Here is a 21755-nt window from a genome sequence, read left to right as displayed (position 1 = left end):
GCCGCCTTTTAATATTGAACCATATTCGCTTCCAGCCGACCTAATCGGTTTGGCTAACTATCATACAGGATAGAAAGAGTTATCATTTTCCTAAAAATAATTTTAATGTATAAGGAGAAATGAACATTATAAGAAGTAAAGAACTCATGTTTTCTTGTGCTATTTATTTTCATAGTTGCCTTACATTGGACATCAAAATCACTCAGCTGATTAGAGACAATCTATTTTAGCCATTATTCATCTTTTGCTGTATCCATGTTAGGTATGAGGACACCCTGGTGTACACCCCGGGACTCATACTTTTGCCGCACTCGTCTCCCCAACTTGTCACACCGGCAATTTCCCATACCCCATGCTTCTGGCACACTAGCGGACCGCCAGAGTCACCCTACAAAACATGTAATGTCAATTAGTGTAATAGTGTAGAAGAACTATTACATTTGGCCAGGCACTTAAATGGGAAACTCTCCAGTCACGTGATTACTGAGGAAGTGATGAAACTATTTTTAACTAGTGACGTCATCATAACCAGTAAACCGTTACAACTTTCGAACGATTAGCCAGTTACAGAAAGAATATGCTACATTTCACTGTGGGGAATGACATAATCATAATAATATCTAAAAATATCAAAATAAATTTATGAATAATATGGGGATAATATTGAAGCAATTTTCGCTGTAAATCTAAAATATAGCCTATCATATAACGAAACAGATGTATCCTAGAACTACTTAGATTTCAATCACAATCACCTTGTGATTATCTGGAACACGTCAAGAAACTAAGACTTGTTATTTTCTTTAGTGTTTGTAATTACAGGATATATATGATTATTGTCAATTATATACTAATTTAACAATTTTCATTAGTCATATTTTAGGCTATGTTTAAATTTAATGTCTTATCATGGTAGGATTTTTTCATGTTTTTCAAAATATAACTTTGGTTTAGAGATTATTCTGATCATTTGATTCCCACAGTGCATTTTTTCTCTTTATTGATGGCTGACTCTCTTTTACACTGACTATTGTAAACTGAAAACTTTCGCACCTCGGGGAGCTTTAAAAGGGCCTCGGACATTATCCCATTCAGATTGCCTACCAAATTAAGTAAAAACTGACCTAGGGCTATAGACTTCTGAAATAGCATAATAAAGATAGTTAAAGACCATTTCTTGATATATTCTAATGAATTTTACAAGTTTGTTAACAAAAAAGATGATTTTTGTAGACATTTCTCATTTTCATTTCATTGAAATATGAACATTAATCATTTGCATGTTTTAAACATCTTTCCCCCCAGTGACGCAACAAAATATTTCACACGCCTTTGTAAATGATTATCATGTATGTATGTTTCAAAAATGGTACTTGGTCACAGGGGGGGAGGGATGTTAAAAATTGAAAAAAAATACATACAGGGTGTCAGCAAATGAATTTTACGTAAAATATTTTGACACTTATTGCATGTGTTTCCTAAATCTTATATATCTACAGCCTTATTCGTTTTGGTAAATATTTCAAGCATAGAAAACACAATAATAAATAAAAAGGGGACATAGAACGTGAAGCTTGAAAGCAGACTGATCCTGATATGTACATCTTATGAATTTTTCAATCAGGTCTGCTGTCTCCTGACAATCGAAGTCCGTCAACTGAGTGTCATGAGGATTTAGGCAACTGCGTCTGTAGCAAAAAATGAACCAAGCAAGTTTCTTAGACATATATAACTAGATGTATATGTCTTCAACCTAAACATGAAAAGGAGATATAGACGAACTTCTATGGAAACAGTGCCACTGTGATGCAAATGCCTTTTTACCCAATTATGGCACACCTAGAATGCATTTTAAGAACAACCTTTGATTTAATTAACCAAAGAAGCACTGAATCCAGCATCCTCAACTCTAACAGAACTACACCAGACACCGACTCCTGAACTGACCCGGGTGCCTTCAGAACTAACACTGACGCCACCAGAACTAACTCTGACGCTTTCAGAACTAACACTGACACCCCAGAACTAACACTAACGCCTTTAGAACTAACACTGACGCCCCAAGAACTAACACTGACGCCTCCAGAACTAACACTGACACCCCTAGAATTAACACAAATTCACCCACACGTCTGAACTGAAACTTATTCCGAAGCCGACCGAAGTATTAGTAACGACCCTAAAGGAATATCGACATTAATGTTGATACTAGCTAGTGAAGTTCTGTTCCATTGATATATTGGATCAGGCGGTATTTCATTACTACATTGTATTATTATGTTGTTTTATATTTTTTTGCATTAGAGTTACAGAAAACATTTAAATAATTGCTAGGCATTAAAAATATAGGCTAAATGTGCATGACTCTGTGGCATAACCGCCATTATTTAAGCACAATAGGACTGTGCTTACAGATAATTTCGGAAACTAAAAAAACAACCACACTAAAAATGCAATACTAAGGGACCTTGAGAAGAGAAAACGATGCATCTAGAATATGTCCAAATGTGTCATAAAATGCTTAAAACCCAGGCACACCTGAATCCACAGTGACCCAGGCAGTCTCCTACACCCCTCCGCTATAACTTAAAAGGTCAGCTACGCCAATGTATGTAAAACACTTCATGTATGCAATATATAACCCTGCCTATAATGCCCGGTCAATATACAGTATAGCAATAGATGTATAGAAAACAAACAATAGGCTATGATCAATGCATCAGTTATCATGAGCACTCAGGTGGAAAAAACTGAAGTACAGATGTGTGGCCAAGAATTTTGTTCCACTTTTGTTTTTTGCTTTTCATTTATTTCTAAATATGTTAATAAAACTGATAATTTGCATAGTAAAAATTTATTTTCTGTTTTAAAACACTTTATAATAGACATACCTTAAATGCTTATTTCACTAAAGATACACACTTTACATTTTTCAAAAAATATGACCCTCAGTCACAAACTGCTCAAATTTCAAGACAACGAATATGAAATAGAATTATTTTTGTGACAGTTTGATAGGTATATAACTCATTTACGCGTATTTGAAGCCATTATATAAAATTATCAGCTATTGAAGCCATGAAATGGCACTGAAATTTGGGCAAAATTCATAGCATAATGTCCGATGTCCGTTATGATTGATAACTATTACTAATAAGTAGAATGGTTGCTTCGTTTTTGTCACAATTATGATTTGAAATTATGACCGGTTATTCAGAAAATTGCAAAAAAAGGTCATTATGTTTTGTTTTCTTTCCTACGGAAAAACATGATAAATCGGTTACAGAATTTACTAATCGATAATTGGACATTCGAGCGATTAACCGCTTAACTGGTTAATATCCCAGTCACACATACGGCGCGGGTAGCTATCCGCGCCGTATGTGTGACTGGGGTATAACAGATAAACCGTTGATTTATGTAAATGATATGAGCCGCGCCATGAGAAAATCAACATAGTAGGTTTGCGACCAGCATGGACAACCGCGCTGTTCACTCACGGTTTCTCTAATTGAAATAGGCTTTGAAAGCGAACAGCATGGATCCTGACCAGACTGCGCGGTCGCAAAGCCACTATGTTGGTTTTCCCACGGCGCGGCTCATATGTGATGAAAATGCCAATACAGGGAAAGATAATCCGTACTACCAATAACACTGTTTCATTTATTAACAAATAATCAGTCGTAGCTCTGGCACTGGTCTGTTTTAAACATTAGGTCCTAAGAAGACAAATGTCACGGTATAGAACCTGAATATCTAAATGGAGAGCGAGTGTGTAGGCGGTCGGGTAGCTCATTCGGTAGAGAATCGGAACAGTATTCCGAGGTCCCGGGTTCGAGTCCCAGTCTGATGGCAAATTATTCTCACCCTGTGGCAGCCAGACCGGGCTCGAACTCGAGGCCACAGAATTCCGTTTCGATGCTCGACTGACTGAGCTACCCGACCGTCTACACACCTTCTCCCCGATTAGATGGATGCTCGACTGAATGAGTAACCCGACGCCTACATACCTTCTCCCCGTTTAAATGTTCAAGTTCTATACTGTGACACAAACACCCCTTCATGTGTGTGATGACAGTGACTTTAGAAAACATGCTATATTCAGTAACAAAATGTGCAATAAGATCGACATTTAAAACATGTCGCTATTGAAATTAAAGTTACTGCGTTAACAAGTTTTCGTTTGATATCAGAAGTATCTATCAATGAACATTAAATTAAGAGAGCAATGCCAGGGCATAAAACTGTGTTAATGAAAATTTCCTTGTATATAAGAGTATATTCACAATTACCTGGCATGTGTCCTTTCCTCCCCCTCGTACTGCCCCGGCACACAGATTTGTGTCGTAGACACTGTTCCATCCCATCAGGGTCTTGCATCGGTAGTTAGTTATTGTGTCCAGGTTGACATACATCAGGTATCTGGTTCCAGGCGCGTTACCATCTTCATCTATATACATTCAATATAATGATATATTTCATAACGCTTTTAGTATAATGAGGAATTAATTTAGGGATATTTAACCGTTTTAAACTTTCATCACCGACCATCCCAATGATGTGACCGACTGTGTTTTTGTAACGTCTGCTCAGTGCTTTGTCTCCAATGCTCGTTATATGTTTTTGGCGCATAAATACGCAAAATTGATACATTTATATACAATGTCCGGAACTGCACTCTATGTGAGTTGCTACCTATCTTTGATTTTTGTCTTTTCTATGAGAGAATCTCATGTCTGGCGTTGATGTATTAGATAACACTCCTTATCAGACCTTTTAAACAACCTTTGTATCGTATAACTATTTAAGTAGTCGATACCTTATCACTCACAGCAATATTATTTTCAAATTACAATTTATGAAATAGTTAAACGTTTCAAAACACGTTTTGAAAAAGGCTATTTTAAGATCCATTGCATGTATGGTGCTCAGCTCTTCAGAAAGCTGCGGCTGTATATAATTAAATAAGCGGTAGACATCATTACTGTCGTGTTGTTCTCAAAGTAAAATGGCTATTATCAGATCTGGTTTATTTCGTCAAGTTTTATAACTCTTTTCAGCAGTCCTATACAAAGGCAACATGCGTTTTTATAATTATTTAAAAGAGAAATTTTGTGTTACACTTGTTAAGAATTTATATTTAGGGTATTATTTTTATCGACACCTTCCTGACATTTTGGCACATTATGGTGATAGAGAGCGAGGATTTGATCACAATAATGCACTTCAAACCCTCTGGTGATATTTTTGCCATCAAGTATTCCAAGGCGGTGCCCCATTGTATTCCTTCATCTGTTTGTTACGTCCTTTTTGTCTACATTTTGTCCGTGTAATTTTGTGTATATGTTATTTACTATTATATTATTACTGTATTATTACTATTGTATTTTGATAGTGACTTATAGGTCCATGGGACCGGATGATTATAGTTTTGTTATTTATATGTTTTGCTATACTGTATATATCACAGTCTCTTTAATAAACACATTTACTTCTTCTTCGTCGTCTTCTTATACATCAATTCAGACATTAGATTGTTTCTTGCATTGGCTTGCGTTGTTGAACTGTGGTTCATAGCACTAGACATCTGCCCTCTCACGTCCAGCTTCTTTTTAAACCCAACCTGGTAGGTATACCAGGACAAGTTATCAATGATGAGATGGAATTCTGTGATATAACCCTGATTTGTTCAGCTTTCTGTAAGATTATCTATAACAAATCGTTCATGCAATAGTCTACTTAAAGGAACAGGAAAAAATCTAAATGAGTTCCAGTGTCGTCATCAATGCGTAATCATTATGGCAAAACATTCTTTTTTTCTTTCAAACTGTCAAAACGTTTAACAATAAGTACATAAAATCATTATTTGCTCACCATAGTATGTTGCTCCCCATCCTGAAGCCACACAAGTGTCCGAATCGAACGCATCCTGAGACTGAGGTAAACAAGCAGGTCGAACATATCTAATATATAAAAAGCAAAGGTGAAAATGCCTAAAATATAAACAGATAAGGCGAACATGCCTAAAATATATACAGAAAAAGGGGAAAACCGTCTAAAATGCAAAAAGAAAATGTGAACATGTCTAAAATACAAAATAAACAAGGCAACATGCCTAAAATATTCATATTAGTATGTGGCAAGTGATAAGCTTCATTTCAGTTATATGTTTATAAAGCCCTACTAAATGCAATCAATAATTCGCTAATTTCGCTTAAACTTTATCTATAAAAATATATGCAACTTTTTTGTGTCGCATTTTTCACTACCACGCAGTTTTCATTGTACAAAATGTAGATCTGTTTTATCAAAATATATATATTTTCTTCTTTATATACTATTGGCGCAAATATCGGATATATTTAACTTTAGATATCTAACAATATACGCACCTGGCATATTGGGCGTGTACTGCTCTAGAACTAGGAAAACCTGTACTCGTTTGTAAACATGTGAAATAATAGATGATCTTTTTTTTCGGATTAACAATTGGTAATATTCTAATGCACGTACTTTCCGGTTATGTCTAACTTCTTGCTCAATTTTAACAGGGCGATGTCGTTCTTTTCAAGTTTCGAATTGTGCTGCTCATTGACATACACGTGACTTACGTGCACAACATTACTTCCGTACACGTGGTTCTGATCTTGCAGACCAACGCCCACTGACCACTGGCTTGCTGTTGTTCCAAGGCTAATTGTAAATATTTAACAGATAAATGAATTTTTTGGAATACACAATACACATACTGAAATCTCAATTTGTTAAAATTTAGTTTAGTTAACACTAAATTTATTTTAGCTCGCCTGTCAAGAAAACTTCAAGCTCATCTGAAACATGGTCTGCTTTCTGGAAAAATCAGTACTTGTGTTATATGAAAAGGCGTGGTCGTGGGTTTTGAACCCAAGAGCCACGGGTTGAGCCGCCGACACCTTAAATCACCAGATCACTGCTCCACTAAAATTTGTTTTAACAGTAAAATAAGAGATTTAACATCGAATAAACACAAGAAAATTGGGCTTATCTTTGTTTTAAGGTAGTCAACAAATTAAAATAACACTCACAATAACTCTTAACTACTCTTCTGTTGGAACTTCACAAAAATATTTCAACTCTGTCTATGTCAGTTTGGTTGCCATTAACCTCTTTAGTTAGTGTTTTGACATTTTAGCCAAATAAGCATGTAACAGCGACACATATAAGGAATCAAGCGATGTCTGAAAACGCTATCGACCGGCGATTTATATAATTACTCATGTAATGATTTACTCTCATTCAATGGCTTGCCAGTCAATAGTCAAAACTATTGCCCGAGGTCCAAAAACATAGCAAAAATTACAGTCTCCTCGTTTAAATGGGTCAACATTGTTGTTGTACTTATAAAATAGACTGGCCCGGTTTATAGGTTGGTCAGGGCTACGGATATGCGATTTGTATTGTATTTTGTCATTATTTTGGAGCATGGATCCCCTTCAGTTTGGAACCGATCATGCTTACAAACACGTTTGTTTATTTTATGAGGAGTATGTACCAACGTTTTATATAATGACTCATGTAATAATAAACGGCCTACTTAGGACAAAATTAGAACAAAGAAACATGCATCTTTCAATGAGATTCACCTTAATTATTCTGCTATTCTGAGCCAAACAAAAATAAGATAGAATTGTCCTATAATGAATTAATTACACTTTGTTAAAAGGATACAAGTTATATCATGAAACAAATGTGTTTTGAAATTTCATACTTAGAAAATAAATGAGCCGTGCCGTGAGAAAACCAACATAGTGGCTTTGTGACCAGCATATATCCAGACCAGCCTGCGCATCCGCACAGTCTGGTGAGGATCCATGCTGTTCACTAACGGTTTCTCTAATTGTAATAGGCTTTGAAAGCGAACAGCATGGATCCTGACCAGACTGTGCGGATGCGCAGGCTGGTCTGGATCCATGCTGGTCGCAAAGCCACTTTGTTGGTTTTCTCATGGCGCGGCTCAATTAAGATTAAACTTATGAACTTTCGTGAAATGGGCCTGGGATTGTGGGTAAATAGTCGAAACTATCGCCAGAGGTCTAGAAACATTGCACAAACTATTGACCGGCGATTTCTACAATGAGTTATGTAACAGTATACCATTTTTGATTGGACTTTCGGTCAATAGTCAAAACTGTTGCCCAAAGTCCGAAAACTGAGCACAAACAATGGACCTGGATTCATGAAAGATAATGATAAAATATATTGGATATAATACTATCTTAGAGTCACGTCTATATTTCGTGAATCGAACTAGTGGTAGGTAATCGCGGACACAAATGGCGAATGTTATCCAATTTAGTGTAGATATATTAGTTATAAAAGGCAAAGCAAATGGGTTCATACGTACTCTTCAAAGCAGTGTGCTGCGGTTAGAACCCACTGGTCACTGATCAATGTCCCGCCACATATATGTTCACCATAGTAACGTAGGGATATCTGTATGGTATGACAATTACAGTTTAAACATTTAATTTTGCTGACTTTTTTTTCCTTTCCTGTTGTCCTTTTTATAAGATGACGTGCACTGATGAATTTATTTTGATATTTGTCATTGCAACTGGATTATAATTCAAAACTAATGGTCTATAATGATGTATAACAGAAAAAAAAAGGATTTGCAACGCTAGATTTGGGTTTTACGACGCACTAATACTGTACATGTTATATGGCGTTGAAATGAAGTTATGAGGTATGGAATAAAACACTGCATTCCTGCTTGAATGAAAGAAATACAACAAAACGAAATATTCAGAGATACCCGGCGTAAACGTGAATAGCATATTGAAAACAAATACTCTATCTGCACAGAAACATATCAATAAAAATAATTGCCATAGAAATATCGTTTTGTTCATAACATATCCAAACACTACACTCATTATAACATTGCTCAACAGTAGAAGCAGAAGGAAGTAATTCTTACCTGCCACGGAAACTGACCATGTTGTGCTTGTTTTCCCCCAACAATCTTAGTGGACGTGCTAGATACAAGTGATGTTCCGCATGCATCTAGAATTTTAAGGAATGACTTAGTCTTATGACATTTTCACATCATATACTTATTTGATGGCTTGTCAGCTACATGTAATAGTCAAAACAACTGCCCTCTGTCATTCGGACATTGAGTCAATAGTTTTGACTATTGACCAGCATTGCGATTTATAAATGGAGTTTTGTAATAATGATTTTTATAAGCGTTGAATGTGTTACCATGAATTTAATCTTCTTTATAAATGTTATTAATGGACCTTGAAATAATCAATTCACTTAAAACTTAACTATGTTTGAAACACACGATAAAGACAGACAATCGGAAAAAGGTTTTCGAAAAGCTCCATTTTACACTTACCAATTTTTTACAAACTGTCCAAAAACTTACTTGCAGGACAATCCTGGAGGTGACAGCTTTGCGTTTGTGTTGAAGCACCAGAACAGCTGTCTCCACCATGGGCAGGTGGCGGGTTCGTGCAGCTACGGTGCCTGGAGTGCGTTGCTGAGCCGCAGGTCTGTGTGCACTTGTCCCAGGAGGTCCAAGAGGTCCAGCCTCCATCAACTAAAATCATAGATGGGATAAGAAACATTCTTAATTGGAGTAGATACACAATAAAATGTATTTTAAGTAAATGCAAAAAAACAAGAGCTGTCACTAATGGTAACAAATGCCCCCGTAGCACCCTGACCTCTGATCTGGTGACCTTGACCTTTGACCTGGTGACCCCAAAGTCAGTAGGGGTCGTGTACTCAATAACTACTATCAGCATGTGAAGTTTGAAGGTCCTGGGTGCAGTGGTTTGCGAGTTAAGTGCCTTCATGCAAAAAGTTACCGTTGTGACGAACTAACTTAAGAACGAACGGACGGACAGTTGAAAACTAATATGCCTCCCTTCGGGGGCATAAAAACCATTATAAGAATACATAAACCGGAAGTAAACAGGCTATAGATAATTGTTACTGGGCGAAAAACGTTCAATAAAAATACAGACGATGGCACAGGGAATACATAGCGGAACGGAACAAGAGAATAAGAGGATGTTCAAAACAATTAAAACGTATGTAATTTATAAACTCGTGTCTTTTTGAAGGGACCACTAGCAACTTTGATAACTGAAAATAAGTAAGCAACGTTGATAGTTTTAAAAGCGATTTATTGGATAGACGGGAACTTGATCGCAAATTCATAAAATCGTCGCGATCTTTGTCAAGAATCCCAAGATTCTTCAGTCTGATTTGATATCTATATAATGTAGTAAAACATGTTTGTATTTTTAACTATAGTTCATTCGTTTGTTTTATAGACTGTTGGTTCCTAGACAAAAAAAACTGTTTTATATAAGTCGTATGTATAGCGAAGATACCTGGAGATGGACCAACACAATCGGCAAGATGACAAGATTGTGTATCTGTCTGGGTGCCATGGCACGGCTGCCCACCATGACTTGGTCTCGGGTTGTTGCAGTAGCGCCATCTTGATTTTGTACCAGTTCCGCACGTGTGGGAACAAGATGAAAACGGCAACCAGTGTCCCCATCCACCATTTACTTCAATAATAACAGAAACAAGATTTACAAAATGTTAACCATCATTCCTCGAACTTCTTGTAAAATGCTAATAAAATTATCAACCATAAAGAGTTTTACTCACTAGCACCAGATCAGAAAGAAAATGCCTCCGTACGTATTATACCCTACCCCTAGGTATTCTATAAGAACCATGGTCGTGAACGGGAAAATATACTAACCCATTTCAATCGCGTATTTCATACCTAAAACACGCAGTTCAGTAAATGTGTACTATTGATATTAAACAAGTGAATGAAGTATTGCCATGCAATACAAAGTCCCCTACTGGAAGGCACCTAATTTTCTCTACTGCAGTATAACATAATGAACTGATATCTGTCAATGATGTATAAACAATATTGTACTACATATACAATATGTTATAACAACACACTTGGATTAAAATGTGCATATATAAAAACCCACAGTTGTTTTCATATTGAATTTTTTTGGCTGATTATAAAAATGTTATCATGTAAGTTATTTATAGTAACAACAAAGGGAAATTAATCTTTAAAAAAAAAAAAAAAAAAATCTATATAATATAAGTCCACAAGAAACCCTTTACCAGGTAGAGATAGGTCAAAATACACCTAAAAGTTGGATGTAACATGCATGCTGTACCACAGAAAAGTGGTCTCGATTTTTCTCTACCGCCAGTAATAAAAAAGTTACAATAAAATCTATTTATAGTAAAAACAAAGGGACGTAATTCTAAAAACAAGGGTGCCTCATGGTGGTGAACATTTGTTCCAAGTTACATCAAAATCCCTCCATGCATGAAGAAGAAATGTTCCGTACAAAGTCATTCTTGAATTTGACCTTTGACCTCTAAATATGACCTTGACCTTAGACCTAGGGACCTGGTTCTTGCGCATGACATGTTGTCTCATCCAGGGAATATTTGTGCCAACTGATATCTAAATCCTGCTTTGCATGACAAAGTTATAGACCGGACAGGAAAAAAATCCTCTTGACCTTTGATCTCAAAGTGTGACCTTGACCTTTAAGCTAGGGTACTGGGTGTTGCGCATGACACGTCGTCTCATCATGGGAAACATTTGTGCCAAGTAATATTAAAATCCCTTCATGGATGGCACAGTTATGGACGGGACAGGAAAAAAACTCTGTTGACCTTTGACCCCCAATTGTGACCTTGACCTTTGAGCTAGGGGTCCGGGATTTGCGCATGACACGTCGTCTCATCATGGGGAACACTTGTGCTAAGTGATATTAAAATCCCTTAATGAATGTCAGAGTTATGGACCGGACACGAAACAGACCCTGTTCATGCTATGTTAACATTTGACTGTTTAGTGTGACCTTGACCTTTGAGCTAGGGGTCTGAAAATTGTGCATGACACATCGTCTTATTATGAGGTACATTTCTGCCAAGTAATATTAAAATCCCTTCATAGATGGGAGAGTTATGGACCGGACAGGAAAAAAGCCTTGTTCACCTTTGACCTCCAATTGTGACCTTGACCTTTAAGCTAGGGGTCCAGGTTTTGCGCATGACACGTCGTCTCCTCATGGGGAACATTTGTGCCAAGTAATATTAAAATCTCTTCATGGATGGGAGAGTTATGGACCGGACAGGAAAAAAGCCCTGTTGACCTTTGACCTCCAATTGTGACCTTGACCTTTGAGCTAGGGGTCCGGGATTTGCGCATGACACATCATCTCATCATGGGGAACATTTGTGCCAAGTAATACTAAAATCCCTTCAAGGATGGGAGAGTTGTGGACCGGACAGGAAAAAAACCCTGTTGACCTTTGACCTCCAATTGTGACCTTGACCTTTGAGCTAGGGGTCCGGGTTTTGCGCATGACACGTCGTCTCATCATGGGGAACATGTGTGCCAAGTAATATTAAAATCCCTTCATGGATGACAGAGTTATGGACCGGACACGACATTGCGGACGGACGGACGGACGGACAGACGGACGGACGGACAGACGGAATGACGGAAAAGTGCATTCCTATAGTCCCCGAAACTGGTTTTCAACCAGTAGGGGACTAACAAGCGATAATTTATCTTCCATCGTGCACTAGTCACATTGTCTCAATACTCCATATTGCAGAGATGCTCCATATATTTTATGCATAAGTCAACTTTACAGAAAAAACTTGCGTGAACTCCCCTAATGAACATCCGGTCTAGAGGTCACAGCAGTGTGCACATGTTAAACGAAATGTAAACAAACAAAAACAGAATGCAATATATTCACAGTTTTACGATAAGACTCGAAATGATGAATGAAATTCATCTTGTATATGATTTTGAATTTGAGATCATACATTGGTATACATCTATTCTGTTTATTTAATTCATTTTGCACATTTATGCTGCATATAAACATTTTAGCGTTCACGTGTAGTAAAATGACGACTGACATTCATTTCCACATCAGCCAATCAGAGTGTGTCTGTAATCTAGAGCGGAACTTCACCAGGGAAGTTCAAGCAAGTTTTTTGTGTACCTTTGAAAAAACTGTAAACTACACGTTGTTTTTCTAAGATAAGAAGTATTGAAGAAATGTGACCGGTACACAACGGAAGATAAATTACCGCTTGTTTAATATCAATAGTACACATTTACTGAACTGCGTGTTTTAGGTATGAAATACGCGATTGAAATGGGTTAGTATATTTTCCCGTTCACGACCATGGTTCTTATAGAATACCTAGGGGTAGGGTATAACACGTACGGAGGCATTTTCTTTCTGATCTTGTGCCAGTGGTTTTACTTATAAGAAAACCGAAACCACCTAAAAGCTCTAAATATCCATATTTTTTTCCTGTGAAATATAAAAATCCCTTTGAAGGTCATTTTCTTTAAACCTGGACAAAAAATTTACTTGAAGGGACAGAAACAAACAGCTTGAATATTTATGAACACAATGTACAACGAATTGCTACAATTAAACTTGATGACAAGGTATACAACATCCTTTAGATTAAATTCCAAGACTTAAGGTAGTGATTTTGTGTTCACCCTATACAATTCCGGCAGTCTCTAGATTTTATGGAAGGCAATGAGCGCTTTGAGCTACGCTTACGTCCGAAGAACGCCGAATTGCCTTCCGGAAACAAAACGTAATCATACGGACATTGCCGAGTGTTATTAACAGTCAATTACATTAAAAGCTAAGCTAATATCTATTTGCAATGTTAAACTAGAGTTAAGATTAATGAACGTCAATTGATTACAACTTGTGAACAAGAGCATACATAATTTTCCAGAATAATAGTTCAAATGGAACTCACATATTGCCAGTAACTTAGCATTTACCTGGGCAGCTGGCTCCCGAGCAAGAACACGCTTCCGTGTGGCATGCGATTGTTTGCTGGGATACACCTACACATGGACTTCCGTCTTGACTTGGTTTCGGGTTGTCGCAAACACGGTACCTTGATTGGGAACCAGTTCCACATGATTTAGAACAAGTCCCATATGTACTCCATAGACTCCATCCTCCATTCACAACTTGGAAGATGATAAAATATATATATTAGCCTTTTAAGATTTGTTGATAAATATTTTATTTCGTAAAGAGTAACAACAGCAAATGGGTTGTGAAACAACTTGCAACAATAGAATCATATACACGAGGTGCGTTTGTAAACTTCGCCCCGCACACATTGTGGCACACTGATCTCTGACGGAAGGTTTTAATATTATGTTGCAACTTTCTAAAAAATATGATGTGTGGATATCTTAGATGCTAAAATATTATAATCTACTAGTGGTTGGAGATGCAAATATAATATCCGGTTCGAAGGTAACCGTTTTGGCGGTAACGAGGCTCTGATGAGTAACCGCCTATACAGTTGTTAGACAGACGTATGTTTCGAACAGCATCTATAACCAACTGGTAATCATATTATTAGATATTTTACAAATTACACAATAAAAAACAAAACGAATTTCTTGTAGCTCTCTTACTTATAGTCGCGTGTTTGAACAAAGCTCCGAAAATTAACGCCCATAAACAGAATGGAGTTATGACGTTTCAAAGATGCACAACAACAAAGTTCCTGTATAATTTTGTCATTTATAGTTCAACGTTACTTATCTTTAGTAAAATACCAGTTCAATCGAGAGATATACTATAAGGATCATAGAGGAACCATTGAAGGTATTTGATTGTTTGCCAAATGGCTTTTGCCAGCTTAGTTAAAGTCGTTGGAAACGCGTCTGGTTAACAAGAAAACAGAGGTTGATAGCGGTCGGAATAATCCAAAATGGCGGCAAATGTGTTGTGAAGTTTTATTTTATTTTTGTCCATAAAGATGCATGAAAGCAATATCCAAAAACATAAAACTGAAGATTCAGGAATTTCTAAGTTTCATAATGGAGCTTTTTTATTGGTCAAATTCAAATTTGCACTCCGAAACAATTAATGATATGTCTGAGGTTTTAGACTGGTCAACTTTAACTGCTGTCAACTAGTAACACTGTCTGACTGAGAAAACAGGGGTTATAGTTTGATCCCCTACTCCTTCAGCTAAAATAACTAATACTGGAAGCTATATAATATCTGGCACGCCAAAAAAGTCAGGCTTCAGGCACTGAAGTGTTTTTTTTTTGACAACCCTCTAAATAAAAAATTACTAACAGTCTTCAGTAGACGTCGCCCGAATGGTTACCGGTGTCAACCATAAATAAGCTCATAAACATATACATAATGAATTTGGTACCTGTAGATCCGGGACAGGCCATCAAATAACAGTTCTGTGTGTCATAAGAGTTCCCCACACAGTCTTTACCACCGTGAGCCGGATGTGGAGAGTTACAGTATCGATATCGTGTCTGGGTCCCAGTTCCACATGTCCTAGAACACGCCTGGTACCCGGTCCATTGTCCCCAGTCACCATCCACTGTAAATTGTAAAAAAAAACAACATCATGACATCACGTGACGGGAGGTAACTAGAGTATCTTGTACTCCATGTAAATTAATGAAATAAGCCGTATTCTTTAGAACAAATATCAATGTTGACTTATACCTGGACATGAAGATCCATGGCAAGGACATTGCTGCGTATTGCATATTTGTGTCGTAACGTCACTTCCGGGACAGTCATGGCCGCCGCCAGATGGCCTCGGTTTATCACACCACCTAAATGTAAAACATTTTCATATATATTGTAACTATTGTTCTTTTTCTCTTTTGATTTCTGTATCTCTGCATCATAATTAAACTTAAACCAGATCAAGCTATTAATACATTCACGGCAACAAATGACCGATGTGGTAACCATGGTAACAGTGAAGAAGGAATTAAAGTATAAATGGAACTTACGTCACTCGATCACGGTCTGTTTCTAATATGTACAATTTAACCGGAAGCTACACGTCCGAAATCTAAAACGGAGTGTGATTTTGTGTAAAATTTGGTATACTTAGCTAAAGTTTGATGCGTTTATAGTCATCTACATTTGATCATGCTCGATAGTGAAATACCAAGTGAGTATTCTATACTTATGACTACCGACTGCATAATCTCTTTAATAAATCTTTCGCAATATTTTTCTAAATTTCTGCTTTCACGCTTTTACTATTTCAGCAACATTCCTCTTAGCTCAGATGACTTATGTTTTAAGAAGGGAAGGGGCATAATTATACAAAGTTTGAATAGCCCCGAGTGTTATCTTATAGGAAGAAAACATAGGGTCTGAATACAGATCAATTTTTAACAAAATTCATACTTCACGTTTTAAAGTGGGTTGATTTACATTATTTTATCTCATCTAAACTGTCATATGACTCATCTTGAATTCATACTGTCACAAAAATACCTACGCAAAATTATTGAAGAAATAGTTCAGTGTTATATTTTGATGCATTTTTGCCATTGACCGTTTTTATTGTCATCGTATCATTAAGAAATAGTGTCACATTACATCACACTTAAAAATATTGTTTTACAAAAACAGAGAAGGAAATACCTGTAGCTTGTTTGTGTTCCTCCGCCACAAGAATGAGTGCATGTAGACAGTGCTGACCATTCTCCCCAACCACCGTTAACTAAAACATGATATAAAATGTAAGGGTATATGTTTGCCTTCATAGTTTGAGAATTTATTTAGATAGTGGGTTGCTTTTCAAAAAAAAAAAAAGACTATTGCCCGTCCGCTTTGCTCAATAGGAAGAGCGCTGATCTACGGATCGCGGGGTCGCGAGTTCGATCCTCGGGCGAGGCGTATGTTCTTCGTGACAATTTGATAAAAGAAATTGACTTTGAAATCATTAATCCTCCTATCCTGATGCATGTTGGGAAGTTGGCAGTAACTTGCGGAGAACGGGTTTGTACTGTATGGTGCAGAATCCAGAAACACTGGTTAGGTTAACTGCTCGCCGTGTAACCAAATACTGTTGAAAAACAGTGTTAAGCCCAAAACAAACAAATAAACTACCATTTTTCACGTCTTTGGTATGACGCGGCCAGGGATTGAACCCACGACCTCCTGCACTCGAAACGGACGCTCTACCTCTAGGCTATCGGGGCGGTTAATAAATAGTTTGATAACCAGTTCCACTGGTTTCTAAAAGCCTTATGGACACTTTCATGCATATTAATCAAGATGTAAGTGAGCGTGTACAGGTTTTTACTCAGTAATTACTTACCAACGCCAACTTGACCTGGACACGAGTTCGTGGAACATGATAGCGTTTGAAAGCTGTCACCTTTACAATCGAGACCACCGTAAGCCGGATGTGGCGAATTACAATACCTGAAAATTTACATTTTACAAAATTTAAATTCCAAAAACACTTTTAATTAGTTAGCAACTCTAACCTCGAGGCTTTGTTTTCATTCCACAAGGCCGACTGGTCGAGGCGCTGGAGTACGTGAAGTACTTCATCAATAGGTGCGCGTAACACTGTCTGGGATAGCTCAATATTTACAATACAAAAGCAATCGAGATGTCACAAGTTTGCTCCCTAAGCAAAACGAATGTGACAATAAGATTTCCGATAATTGAACCGTGATGATAATGGGCAATTAACGTATAAACGGTTTTTTTTTTCGGACGCGAATTCGTCATTTTCCAGGCTTTATGGAAGTTACGTGCGCGTTGAGTTATATATCGTACGGAAAATACCGAATTGACTAGCGAGAATACGTAATCTCACGGAAATATCCGAGTGACATTAACTGTCCAATACCTAAAGATAGTAAGTCTGAGGTCCTATGATTCCCTGTTCTTAGTCTCCGATCTGTGGTTTACAACTTTACTCGGGTTTGAAAATACGTCGGTAGTGGTATAGAAGTCAGAGACACAGTACAGTATATATTTTGCCTGGTCCTAATGTTATGTAACAATAATACTATGAAAAAGTGCATTTATTCAAAATATAACACAATGAAACAAATCCATGCACTAATTGTAAATTACCTATCACGTTTTCATTCTCGCCTAAAGTTTAAACAATAGTACTGAATTTGTCTTAGAATACCACCTACCGATTGGTCAATTACAAAATTGTTCTAAATAGCAACAAATTAGATGTTCGAAGCTTTTGCGACTTACCTATATCTAGATTTCGTACCAGTTCCGCATGTTACTGAACACGCCTGATAGGCTGTCCAATGCCCCCAAACACCATTGACTGAAACAGATATTGAATGAAATATACTCAGTTCCAAAAGAAAGTTTGCACTTTTTTAAGTTTAAATATTTCAAAAAATTCCCCGACGTTTTTGTTTCATTTTTTTTCATACACTAACTCTCAGGTATAACTCAAAATCTAAAATGCACACCAATTTGTTTACGAACTGATTTAAATTTTGGTACCAAACATTATACGTTTTCATGAAAATAACCGAGAAAAAATAACAGAAAACTAAGTGCACACTTTCTTTTGGAACGGAGTGTATTGCTCCTTTTATTAATTATTTCAGGCACTGACAAGCATGGGTTGTTCCATCGCCATTCAATAAGCAAGCTGGATTGCTCCCTTACCTGGATAAAGTCTTCTCCCCGAGTGCGTTTTACAATAGTGAGGGGTAAGTGATTCGAAATTTCGAAGTGAGCAATCTTACTAACACGGCCACGGAGATCCCATATTATTCTATACAATTTGAAAGTTCTCTTGCAAACAAATATCCTTACAGTCATGATTGACAAAGATTAGCGGAACTTACTGCGTTCCACTTAACATAAAATGCAAAAAGTACTTTAGAGATATTAACTATATCCAGCTGTCCAAAACTTCCCAAAGTGTGGCGTTCGAATGCACTAAAATTAATGAAGAAATACAAAGTGCAGCATGCCCCTTATAGGCTACATTTATGCCAGACGATTGCGTTCAGACAGTTTCATATGTTTAATTTAAGACTGGTGGCATAAAATCATAATTTTTTCGTTAGATTTTGTAAAAAACATAAAACTTAATTTAAAAAAAATGAAAAGATAACTCACTTGGACATGGTTTTATGTGACATGGTCGAGTCTCGTGATGTTCTCCCTGACAATAATGGCCATGGTGACTGGGTCTAGGGTTGTTACAATAGCGCCATCTAGACTGTGTACCAAATCCGCACGTGTGAGAGCAGTCACTGTAATTCGTCCATGCGCCCCAGTTTCCATCCACTTTTGATTTTAGTTCAGAAAAAAATCGAATATTCAATAGGCGCATGCAATAAACAAATATGACGGATTTAAAACAAAGTGATGAATTTATTATTACTCTTTATATATATCAGGACTTTTCACTAATGCTAACAACAAATTTATTTGTATTCATACGATTCTTCTTGCAAGTACATAATTCTTTCGAACTTTCTGCCTATGAACTGTTGGTTTAAACATATTTTGTTTTGCAATATTTACAACATGATTACAAATATACAATAAAGGATTGGACAGGAAGCTTTATAAGCCTATGAACTGTTAAAGTAACCATTCGAGAAAAAATCACCTCGCAATACCTCCGCAAGATTCTGTCACTTAATAGCCGACTTTCTGCAAATACGTTAACATGTATACGATTTGCACAGTTACATAGTTCATCTTAAGTAAGTTTTAACAATTTCTCAACCTTCTATTATATATTACACAATTGTACTTGTCTAAAACAAATCTATAAAAAAAAAACGAAATGACGTTTTTTGCTTGTATCAATATTTGCAGAGGCCACAAATCCAGTGTTACTGACCTGGTCGCCTCGGGCTTCATCATTCAACAAGTCCCCTGGCATCTACTGACGTTAGTATTAATCTAAAACGTTATTTTATCCATACACTTTTGTACAAATTTTTAAAAATGGTATTTTTTTCTCTTGTACTGTTTTGGCGTTAGTTGCACGTATGTTTTATTATGATCTAAGTAATATACTTACCTGTATGTGCTGCCTCTACCACACCTCCAATGTGAATCAAAATGGCTAGACCTTAAATAAACAGCGTTTAAGAACATAAAGAGCATGCATGGATTAAAATTGCAGTTTGGTCAATTTCTGAAAATACCCCATAAGAATCGTTTTAACTATAAATTGAAACCACTGGAGTTACTTGAAAAACAAACAAAGGTCCTATGACCAACCTCGGAGTTCTCACATCAAAATTGTTATATTGAAAGCAAAATATTGACGAAAGGCTCTCACGGAAACGATAAATCAACAGTCATTTGAACTCATTTAAATAAGTGAGTATAGATCAGTTAAGACAGGAAAAGAAATACTTTATAAGAGTCGGATTCTAAGTATTGAAGTCTTACAACATTTTACTGAAAAAAAAGCAAAAACTTTTTCTTGTTCTTCTTCTTGATGTTACAATCAATACAAACGATTAAGAAACATTTATTTTACAAATATTTAATAATATTTGAAATTGTACTTACATATACCTTCGAACAAGGCCATTCCGCTCGAAAGATCCTATCTGCCAAGTTGCTAAATACAGACACGGAAAGCAAGATAAGACCTAATGTGATCATGGCTAGCCCAGCTCGGCAAGTTATTTCAAGTTACTCGAGTTTATATGACTTAGTGAGATCGCATTTATACATGAGAAATCATGGTTAAGAATGATAAAAGTTGGGTTGTACTGTACTCGGAAACTTTGTTCATCATGTGTATAAATTTAAATAAAGAACAAAAATGACATGCGTTGCTCACGTTTTATTTATGTACCTGCGAGGACGGGGCAATTTGGAGGAACACTTTCGATTTCCCTCGAAATGCAATTCAAAAAGAAATAAATTGTCCGCTTACACTACTGACAACTGGTCTAAACCAGTTGTAATTGTCCGTCTATCTCTAGTCCAAATATGGTCAACACTTGTAATAGCATTTGCACGTACAACCCGATGGTGCAGTCAATACTATGCTAAGGACCGTCGTTAAACAATGACAACCTGTATTCAAAGAATTTCATTTGCGATCATAATTCTATGTATTTAAAACTGAGAGTAACGGCCACCTGTAGATAAATACCACATTTTAACACTCTCGGTGGTGGCTTTTACGGACAAGTTTGCCTGTATATTGCGGAGAATTTTATCGCTTTGATCTCGAACCGGTCTCTTTCTTGGGTATATTTGAATCAACTTGTGCAATGTACTAAGTGGGATAACCAGTAACACAACTTTTTACTACACAGTATTGCTCCGTGAATGTCAAGCTTTTGGCTGCCATTTTGAAAGCATGGTCTGGTGTGTGTTTACATAATCTTTGAGTATTTGTTTTCGGCAAAAGTTTGTTTAGAAAATCCCTATTTAGATTACACGTTTGTACTTTTGTTCTGTATGTTTGAAATAAATATTTGTAAAAATCAAAATCGGTATATGTCCGATAGTTAATGTGATCCATGAAGGATTGTTTAGGTTTCTACGGACACTGTTTCTATGTATTATGTTTCAACATGATTTGCCCATTTACATGTACATTTAGTACTAACAGTGTACTAGATCTGAAGAATGACATATTGGCCCTTGACCGCAGACGTATGAGAGGGCTGGTTGGATTAAAATTCTGTGCAAAAACAACCGTACATTCCCGGTCAAAACATATCCTCGGGAATACTGTACCTCTCAAATAATGTACATGACGGTAAAACGCGCTGCTTTATTATTGTAAAATTACTTTTCGTAATTCAAGGCAAAAGCAGCTGTATCATAGGGGTAGATGTTTTCTATTTAGTACTGAAA

The 21755-nt window shown here is 36.7% G+C and overlaps 1 protein-coding gene across 1 annotated transcript; it reads right to left on the bottom strand.

The window, feature by feature from the left end:
• Window positions 1-149: 149 nt before the first annotated feature.
• LOC123542416 (coadhesin-like) lies at window positions 150-20573 on the bottom strand. Its single transcript, XM_045328276.2, has 17 exons — window positions 20448-20573; window positions 19948-19998; window positions 19029-19199; window positions 18138-18216; window positions 17230-17336; window positions 16551-16629; window positions 15609-15721; window positions 15301-15480; window positions 13892-14086; window positions 10392-10574; window positions 9416-9589; window positions 8960-9045; window positions 8384-8472; window positions 6514-6693; window positions 5875-5963; window positions 4293-4450; window positions 150-388 (listed from the first exon to the last, which is right to left on the bottom strand). The coding sequence occupies exons 1-17, from the start codon at window positions 20467-20469 to the stop codon at window positions 227-229; spliced, it is 2118 nt and encodes a 705-aa protein (XP_045184211.2). The 5' UTR covers window positions 20470-20573; the 3' UTR covers window positions 150-226.
• Between the last annotated feature and the right edge of the window lie 1182 nt (window positions 20574-21755).

Source organism: Mercenaria mercenaria, chromosome 19 (assembly GCF_021730395.1).
Source record: "Mercenaria mercenaria strain notata chromosome 19, MADL_Memer_1, whole genome shotgun sequence".
NCBI classification, from domain to species: Eukaryota; Metazoa; Mollusca; class Bivalvia; order Venerida; family Veneridae; genus Mercenaria; species Mercenaria mercenaria.
Note: the sequence above shows the minus strand (reverse complement) of the source record. Positions and strands in the feature narration are given on the sequence as shown.

Bases quoted from the DNA above. Each gene is read 5' to 3' on its own strand.
- LOC123542416 (XM_045328276.2), bottom strand. From the start codon at position 20,469: ATGGCCTTGTTCGAAGGTATAT. The intron at 8,473-8,959 runs GTAAGAATTACT...CATACCATACAG, and splicing joins ATGGTCAGTTTCCGTGGCAG to ATATCCCTACGTTACTATGG. The intron at 389-4,292 runs GTAATTGTGAAT...CATGTTTTGTAG, and splicing joins GAGGAAAGGACACATGCCAG to GGTGACTCTGGCGGTCCGCT.